Source organism: Pseudorasbora parva, chromosome 3 (assembly GCF_024679245.1).
Source record: "Pseudorasbora parva isolate DD20220531a chromosome 3, ASM2467924v1, whole genome shotgun sequence".
In the NCBI taxonomy this organism is placed as follows: domain Eukaryota; kingdom Metazoa; phylum Chordata; class Actinopteri; order Cypriniformes; family Gobionidae; genus Pseudorasbora; species Pseudorasbora parva.
In genome coordinates this window covers 36,114,999-36,124,702 of record NC_090174.1, presented here as the reverse complement: position 1 = coordinate 36,124,702, position 9,704 = coordinate 36,114,999, and the positions used below count along the sequence as shown (strand labels likewise).

At 35.3% G+C, this 9,704-nt stretch overlaps 1 protein-coding gene across 1 annotated transcript; it reads left to right on the top strand.

The window, feature by feature from the left end:
* The first annotated feature begins 264 nt into the window (after nucleotides 1–264).
* Nucleotides 265–8,419, top strand: LOC137071924 (uncharacterized). Its single transcript, XM_067440138.1, has 6 exons — nucleotides 265–372; nucleotides 3,085–3,190; nucleotides 3,315–3,704; nucleotides 5,855–5,992; nucleotides 6,083–6,147; nucleotides 7,455–8,419. The coding sequence occupies exons 2-6, from the start codon at nucleotides 3,103–3,105 to the stop codon at nucleotides 7,602–7,604; spliced, it is 831 nt and encodes a 276-aa protein (XP_067296239.1). The 5' UTR covers nucleotides 265–372; nucleotides 3,085–3,102; the 3' UTR covers nucleotides 7,605–8,419.
* The last annotated feature ends 1,285 nt before the right edge of the window (nucleotides 8,420–9,704 follow it).

Below are 9,704 nucleotides of genomic sequence, written 5' to 3'. Positions count from 1 at the left end.
CTTCAGACATCAAATCTTGTTGGCTGAAATTTTTCACATAGCCTGCCTTTACTAACTGCATTAAATGCTTAAGTTCATAATGTTTCTTTCGAGCAATGCAGAGGAGACCTTTGCATGCATTGTCAGACAATGTTGGAAAAAGAGCTGAAAAACAAAGGATACATTAAGAAAAAATGAAATGTTATATACAAGCGTAAATAAATGAATGTTTAAAAACTCTTACATTTTGAACTTATCTCATTCATCAGGGCTTCGAATTTGGACAGCTTGGGTGTCAGAACTGTCCAGCGCTGTTTCATCTCCTTACAAATTAGACATCTCTCTTCCTGAAGGCGTCTCACTGCCATCACCTTGTCGAACACCTTCCTCTTGGTGAGAAATGGAGCAGATTCTGGAATAAGGTTAACAAAAGATTATATTAAATTATATTATATACAGTGTCTGGTCATAAAAAAACAGTAACACACAGACTTAGTCTTACGGCCGTTTCACACCGTAAGTGTGAGTGGCGCGTGAGCAGCGCATATTTTTTTGGCGCCCATGTTAATCAATGAGTGCATTAACACCGGCAACAGGAGCAGCACGTAAACGTCAAGCAGGAGAGTTTTTGCTGCGCTGCTGACACTCAATTAAAGTAAAAGCATACTTGCAGACAAGAAGCACGTGTAGTGTGTTTGAACAAGAACTGGAGTATGTCAGAAAAGAAGATAAAGAATAACAAATATTTGTAGAAGATTTACCCATTTAAACTCTTAATTATTTAGTTTGGGTGAAAGTATATATATATATATATATATATATATATATATATATATATATATATATATATATATATATATATATATATATATATATATATATATATATATATATATATGCGTTTTGCAGAGTTTGCTGTCTTGTAAACATATCGAAGTATGAATGAAACCACATGATTGGAGCTGTTTTCATGGTTGTGTTTTTGTCGTTTACCATTTACATGCAAATGTTGTAGTCTAGACCTACCCATGTTAACAAAGTTTCAAGACTATCAAGTTTATAAATGACCAACCTCTTTGACACCCTTTAAGAAACATAAGCAACATTAACTGGTAGTATTAAATAGACACACACACACCACACACACACACAAACAAACACACACACAGACACACACACACACACACACACACACACACACACACACACACACACACACACACACACACACACACACACACACACACACACACACACACACACACACACACACACACACACACACACACACACACACACACACACACACACACACACACACACACACACTATAAAATTTGGGAATAGACCTTTGTTCAAATTGAAATAGAATGTTAGGCTTGTTGTGAAGTTTTTTTTTTCTGAAGTGAAAAAAATCACCTGCATCTTTGGGGTTAGATGGGGCAGCATGGCTGTTTTGGTAGGAGACAGAAGGGTTTGTAGATGGATTTAAATGGATTTGAGGAAGGGTGATGCAAGAGGAGGTAGGAGTAGGGAAGGGGGGAAATGGTGTAGGAGGAGGAGTGGAGAACAAAGGTGGTGGAGGAGGTTCTTAATTGGTTAATTGGTTCTTCAATTCAAGCATCAAAATTGCTTACATTTCCTTAAAAAATTAGGTTTTATTAGTGAAATGTTCTTAATTTTACTAAGAAAATATACACACTCTTTTTAATTATCACCTTCATTTTTGTGTGAAAAATTTGCAGTTAGATTTGCATTTCAGTTCCATACAATTTTAAGCTTTTCTTGGGTTATTCCATGTTTTATAGGTAACCACTGTCATGCTAATTCAGATTAGCGCAGTTTAAATTAGACTTGTTTATTTTAGTTAAGGGGCCGATTGCACAAAACTTGGATAAGGGATTAAGCCGGGATATCTTGGTGATCCGCTCAATTTCTCCGCTAATACAGTTATCTTTCATTATTGTTATCGTTCTTGATGTGAGTATGCCTTCAGGGTATGTTTACATGACAGCGGTGTACTAACTTTTGCATACCATACAGATCACAAGATCACCAAGATATCCCGTTTTAATCCCTCATCCTAGTTTTGTGCCATAGGCCCCAGGACTCCATGGTCCTGGTGTTAGTAATCTCGACTCAATCTGTGTTTCAGAAAGTCATTTTTAAGACATGATTAACTATTCTAGATTAAGGCCTACTCTTGATTTTTGAACTATTCTAGATTTAAACCCTGTCCAGGAGCCTTTTTGATTTTTTTTCAATCGATGATGTCTGTTTTATTTTATCAGTGTTTTTAATCAGCAATCAGGGTTGTGTGTGTGTGTGTGTGTGTGTGTGTGTTTGTGTGTCCTTGTTTATATTATATATTTATTTTCTTGAGAAAGTAAAAATGCCGAATGTTTCCTGTTATTCATAGGTTTAGGAGCAGGGGCAGTGTAGGGGGATAGAATGTACAGTTTACGGTATAAAAACCATTACGTCTATGGAGAGTCCCATACACAGAGATAGTGAACCAGACGTGTGTGTGTGTGTGTGTGTGTGTGTGTGTGTGTGTGTGTGTGTGTGTGTGTGTGTGTGTGTGTGTGTGTGCGTGCGTGCATGAGTCAGACAGAGACATGGAAACTATTTGACATTGGCCTGACCTGACTTAGTTCACAGATGTATGTATGCCATTCAATCCTCTGATCCAATCCAGCCTCAAACTCATTCCAATCAGGACCAATCAGGTTCACAGCCTTCTATTTCTAAATTAAAACACATTGGGGTAGAATGTTGTAGAAAGTTTTGCCTTATCACTGTCACTATGTCTTATGTCTTGCCTTATGTCATCACAACATAATAAACTAGGGCAAAAGGAAAAAAACAAGAAACAACTTTATGCAGTCTAGCTGTGCTTGCAGAAAGTATTCACCGGTCTAACTTTCAAGTACAATCAGGAATTTATATAGAGTCTTTATAAACCTGTATGATAGAACATAATAGAAAAATCTGGTGGGTGTTGAGGGTAAAAATACATTTTCCCCATATTGTATGTATGTATGTGGGTGACAGAAAATAATCAAGATTAAATGTAAAGTTACACTAAAAGATTTATCTGTGCAGAAATCATTGGGGACGGAAATGACATTGACAGTTACACATTCCTCACCCTCAAGCACCACCGAACACTCAGATGTGGCCAACATGAAGCTGTCTTTTGCTGCACTCTGTAAGTGTGTATATATATATATAAATTAGTGTATATTGTTTTCTGAATACATGTGGATGAGCATATGTGCATATCTTAAATCACTGCATTATTTATGTAGTAACCCATCATTTCTGTTCTGTAGTTGCACTGAGTTGCATTTATTGGAAGGTCTCTGGACAGCTGGTGGAGGTGGTGGTCAGGCTTGGAGATAATGCAACTCTACACTGTGACTGTGAGTTAATCACAGGACAGGAGATTCAATGGGTCAAGATCTGGTCTCCCAAAACCCAACAACCTCTGACCATCTCTGCATACAATAGCCTATTCAAATCCATCCCTCGATTCTCTCTGTCCTGGAACAATACTTCAAAATCCCTTGACTTAGTGATCGAGAACATCACTGAAGCAGATCTGGGTCTCTACTATTGCTCAAGGGTAGAGACCAGGATTGAGAAAGAGAATGAAAAAATCTCAGAGAAAGATTGGTTCCACACTGGAGATAGTGTCATACATCTCATATACAGTTCACCTGGTAAGCTTGTTTACACCAATATTATGTAATATTATGGTCTTTTACTACTATGTACTTGAATCAAAGAAATTATAAAAAAATATATAATAATTGATAGATATAATGTATTTATTGTGTTCATGTTGTATTGCAAAACACATTTTCTGCTACTGAGAAATCGGGAAGGTTAGGGACAGGCTTGCACTGTAAAAAAAGAAAAGAAAAAGTCTCCAATTGAAAATTTTCCAGTGACTGATCACATCTAAATTTTTCAGTTGGCGAATTGAAATTCTGTGAATTGATGCAATTTAATTCAAAGAAATGCAATCCGGCTAACTGAAAAATTCAGATGTGATCGGTCACTGGAAAATTTTCAATTGGAGACTTTTTTTATTTTCTTTTTTTACAGTGTGGTGGTTAGGTTTAAGGGAGGTAATTACAAAAATGAATTATAGTTTTAAGATTTTTTTTAAATTGATGTACAAATATATAAGAACAAAGTAAAAACATGTAAGCTATACTTGTGCTTTGTGTGATTAATTTAAATGATAGTTCATAAAAGGCACTTTAATGTACAGCTGATATACAAATGATTTTTTGTTCTACAATACATTGAAAAAAATATTGACATACAAGCTGAGTATTTGTTTCAAGCAGCATTTAGTGCATTTAGCAGCATAACTACCTTTAAAATAATAATATAAAACAGTAACACATTACAATAAGTTTCATTAGTTAACTAGATTAGTTAACATTAACTAATTATGAACTGAACTTATAAAGCATTTATTAATCGTTGTTAATGTTAATTTCAACATTTTTTCTAATGTATTATTAAAATCTTGTTAACAGTAGTTCATCATCATAATCATCATCGTCAAACCATGAACAGCTGTATTTTTACCTTGCTAGAAGCAGTTTCTTGTTTGCATGACATAATAAATCCTTATCTTGAGCAAAATAAGCAAAGTGACATTCAGTATAATCCCTATTTTTTATTTTGAATACATACAAATGTCATTTAGATTAGTCAAGAGATGTAGCTAAAGCACCTTTTTTGAAGAGTGTGCATGTGCAAACGTGCTCTAGCCAGCCTATTTGAATATGGAAATAAAGCAAAATAACTGAGAAAAATAAGAATAAGTCCTCAAGTGCCATGCTTGATCTCAAAATAATTAATTATAAGCATGTATTACTCTGCGTGACATCATTAACCAACGTGGATAAACGGCAGATGTGCGACAATAAGGTTTCGGGAAACTATAGCTATTAATTTCTTCAACGATGCAACGTAGCCTTTATGGTATTAAGCAGAGAGTTGCGTCGGGAAATGCACCCCTGAACAAAATAAAACTGAATAGAATTGTATATGTGTGTGTGTGTGTGTGTGTGTGTGTGTGTGTGTGTGTGTGTGTGTGTGTGTGTGTGTGTGTGTGTGTGTGTGTGTGTGTGTGTGTGTGTGTGTGTGTGTAATTATCTGCAGTGGATAAGAAAACTTTACACAACCTGTACCACCACAAGACAGATGAGATCTGTTTTTTTCCCCCTTTGTGTTATAAAAAAACCCACAAAAACAAAGAGAATGAAAATTGAATACAATATTTATTATCAAGCAGGTGTAGGGTATAGCAAGAGCCAACACGTTATCTTAAAATGTTTTAGCAACTCAAATAATTATTCATTAGAGGGGGGGGGGGGGGGAACTTAAATAGATTGCTTTCAAATAAATGTAGGTCATCTCATATCCTGTTTCAACTGAGTTTTGACAGGAAACAAAGTGCTGTTCTGAAATGGAAAACAAAAACAAAAACCTATTGGTCAAGTGGAGGCCTGTGAATGTGTGACAGCAACCCCTGCACTGAATGTGTATTCACTAATATCAATTTCGATGTATAGTGTAACACTCACAACAACAAACAACAACAAAGTAAACAAAGAAAGAAAAACGAGTAAGGAAAGCTGCACTTTAATAAACAAAGCAAAAAAAGAGACATTTTCAGTCAGAGAAAAATGTAACAAAACAGACTGCACAGCACAACCAACACTAAACAAAGTAAACCGAACTGTGGGCAATAAAATTACTATTAAGCTAATTAATTAACCTGAAAGGTAATGGTCATTCATTAATTCATCAATCTTCTTGATTCATCAGTTCGTCCGTTATTTATCAGTCTTCCCCTCAGAAAGCCCTCCTGAGCCTATAGACTGCTGGCAGTGCTGGCTGATACTTCAAACAGTGTGTCCCACGTGTGCTCTTCTCTCTGCGATTTTGGCTTTTGTTTGTGGCTACAGCTGCTGCCACAAGACAGGTGAGATCAGGACAGTCGTTTTTTGTTTTTTTAAGTCACTTTAAAATGAATATATGTTAGAGATAAGACCTCTGACTGTGTAATTCACAGTGCTGAAGGAGTCTGAAGCTCGTCAAAGCAGTTCTGAGATGCAAAGGCAGTTGAGCCAGGAAGAGGTAAACTCATTTCTAAGTTTAATCAGCAACTCACATGCAGACAAGGTCGAAGTCTGAAACCTGTTTACAGTATATTGGATTTTGATTACTTTAACACTTTAATTTAGGGTTCAATTCTCACTATATTACTATGGGATGGGCTCTTTATTAGTACTTATAAAGCCCATTTGAATGCCTTATTCGGAATGAACTTATTCTGCATCCCTCCTACAATATCTAAACTTAAAAGCTACAAAAACAACCTTACTAACTATTTGTAACTGGGTTCGTAGATGGGAAGGAAGGAGGCGGGAACCAGCGAACGTTCAATAAAAACTTTTAATTCAAAATAAACAAACAAAACAAAAGTAACACAGGCAGCCCCTCACGGACGACTGCCCGCACACACATAATACAACATAAAGAAAACTCAACGTAAAATCCAGGCCTGGTCCTCTCTCGTCTTTCGCTGCCTTCGCTCCTCCTTTTATGTTCCGGTGACTCGGCCGCGAGATGAAACCGGTGTGTCGCCCAGCTGGCGCTCATTATCACTCACCGGCCCGCTCTCGCGGTTCCTCGCCCCGCTGCTTGCCACACTATTCATAAGCAGTAAATAGTAATTTATTGAGGCAAAAGTTGAAGTTAATAGTGAGAATTGAACCCTATATAAAATGTTACCAAATTTGAGTATGCAAAGACAACATAAAAACAAAAATGCTATAATATTGTATGCATATATATAAGTCTCCTCCAGTAAAAGTTTTAAAAGACTGAAAAGAATAAACGGCATTCATTCATATGATAATTTCTTTCTTTCTTTCTTTCTTTCTTTCTTTCTTTCTTTCTTTCTTTCTTTCTTTCTTTCTTTCTTTCTTTCTTTCTTTCTTTCTTTCTGTCTTTCCTACATGTTCTAATACTTATGATGTCACATCTGTTCAGTGTCTGGCACGCTGTGGGACTTTTATGTTGAAGGTTAGGGTTAGTTTTCCCAGGTATTTCCCATTTACCACTCCCCTTGTTTTCTAGTTAGCCTTGTTCCCTGGTGTGTATTTATACCCCTGTGATTCAGTTGTTCTCTGTCTGTCATTGTTTGCTGAGGTATTCTCAGTTCTCTGCTCCCCGTGTTTTCTTTTAGTTTGTTCCTGGTTTTTAATTGTTTTTGTTGTTACATTTCCCCTGCATTTGGATCCGGCTTCTCTGCCTGCTTCTGTTTATTCCCCATTCCGTGACATATGAAACATTATTCTGAACCCACAAAAAAATTGCTTTAAAATTACTAATTTATTATACTACTAAAAATATACCACTAAAATATTTCTCCCCCACAGGATGCACATAGAGAAGTTTGTTATGCATCACTGAACATCCCCAAACGAGGAAATCAACGGACAAAGAGCAACCGATTACCAAACTCTGACTTCAGTGTGTACAATAGTGTAAAAATGCACACCCAAGGAGAATGTACAGTGAGCATATAGCAAGACATTAATGTAAACATTAATAAATATTAATGTTGATAACATTTTGTTATATGAGAAAGAAACAATGGAGCCAGTTTAGCACTCATTATGCATATTTTATCAGATTTCCACAGTTTGCCATTTAAAATAATATTCCAAAAAGCTGTTTCATTTACTTCTACACATTTTATTTAGGCTGAAATTAAGAAGAGAGCAATGTTTATAAACAGAATATATATACATTTTGTTGATCAATGTTAAATGTGTGCTGGTAATACAATAATTTTAAGACAATGCCGACTAATACCAACCATGTGGGCGCAGTGCATGTATTGTGTAGCAAGCAATATCTCCAGAAAGCAGCACTAATCAGCACAAAAAAAGCATTTATCTTTGTGCGGAAAATAAAGTGGAAAACATTTGACATCAGATGCATGCAACTTTCATACTGACCCCAATTCCACTGCTTATCAGATTTGCAGCTTCAGATGTTTCCATCACAATGCTTTTAGGGGTCAATGAATGTAGAAGAAGCCGTGTGAAATATTATTTGCAAGGATATGTTTGAATGAAGCTCATCCCCTAATGTTAAAAAAACAAAAACAAATGTATAATATATATATATATCATTTCTTTTTTTCTTTCTTTTTTTTTTTTACTGGTAATCCATTTTAGTGTTCTACATATATTGAAGATAATTATATTCAAAGTTCCTTAAAAAATATAATCTGAATGAATAGCATACATACATCCATACACAATCAACAAAACGGATACAAAAAAACGTCATGCAATTATTATTAATTTTTTTTACAAGAAAGGAATGTGAAATTCATCCCATAACAACACCAAACATTCAGAAGATGAAGTCTGGATCATTTCAAACCGTACAGACCCATTCATGTTACTGCTACTCGTTTGTATTAATCACTTTAGTAAGATGATAAATGTAAATATGAAAAGATAAAGATCCTCTGTATTGAATCTCAAGCTTTTGAAATAAACCATGTTTCTATGGCCTAGATAATTTGTTGTCCTTATTGCTCACAAATGCATGCACTACACTGTAAAAAATTATTTAGCAAAAAAGTTACCTGCGGTTGCCTTAAAATTTTGAGTTCATTGAAGTTAATACAATGAACATTTTTTGAGATTCGACAACCTTTATTAAAATATTATTAAACGATTTTGTAAGCATATTGGGTAATTGTGTGTGTGTTTTATTTCTGATGACACAGGGAAACATGCCAAATAGTGCTATTTTCATGATTTATCCAATTTTTTATGTGGTTCAGATACAAAAATATTTTGAGTTTCTATTTATTAAACAAATTTCCTTCATTGTATCAACTCAAATTTTTAATTTCAATAAACTCGAAATTTTAAGGCAACCAGGTTACTTACTTTTTTAAGTTAAACCAACAATTTTTTTTTTTTTTTTTTTTACAGTGTATAAAATAACGTTTTGTTGTTTTTTGTGGCCTACCTATATCTGGGTTAAACATATTGGGTCACTTTGTTGGGTTATTCCTAACTTGTTGGGGGTTATTTAACACCACAACCATTTGGGTTAAAAGTCACATTAAAATACAGAAAGAAAAAGGAAAGAAAAAAAAAAAAAACTCCACTATAATATTATACATTTAGTTGGCGTGTGTACTTTTTAAATGTTTAATTTCACAGAAATAATCTTAAAGGACATGGACAGTGTCTTTACACGAGTTATACCCTCAATTTCTCGTTTTATTTCGTAGAAACCATATATTAGGTCTATGTGTTTTATCAGACAGATGAACAACTGTTTTGATACATTCATCAACAGAAAACGAATTATTGTTATATTGTGAAGGAAAAGAATGCAGAAGATTCAAATGCAGTAGATCGTAAAAGTCAGCAGATGACAATGGGAGAAGGAATGATGATGTAGGGAGGGCAGGGACCCAATGGACAACCCAAATCTCTGTGAATGTGAACCGCTGTGAGTGTCTAACCACTGGTGAAGAAGTGCAGTAACCCGTGAGTGAGATGATCCTCCGTGAACAAGGCACAGCGATCCTCCAGTATACAGGCAGACTAGAATCCACACCGGGAACAGAAACAGTCAGGCAGAACGAACAT

Bases quoted from the DNA above. Each gene is read 5' to 3' on its own strand.
- LOC137071924 (XM_067440138.1), top strand. From the start codon at position 3,103: ATGACATTGACAGTTACACATTCCTCACCCTCAAGCACCACCGAACAC. The intron at 3,191-3,314 runs GTAAGTGTGTAT...TCTGTTCTGTAG, and splicing joins GCTGTCTTTTGCTGCACTCT to TTGCACTGAGTTGCATTTAT. The intron at 6,148-7,454 runs GTAAACTCATTT...TCTCCCCCACAG, and splicing joins GGCAGTTGAGCCAGGAAGAG to GATGCACATAGAGAAGTTTG.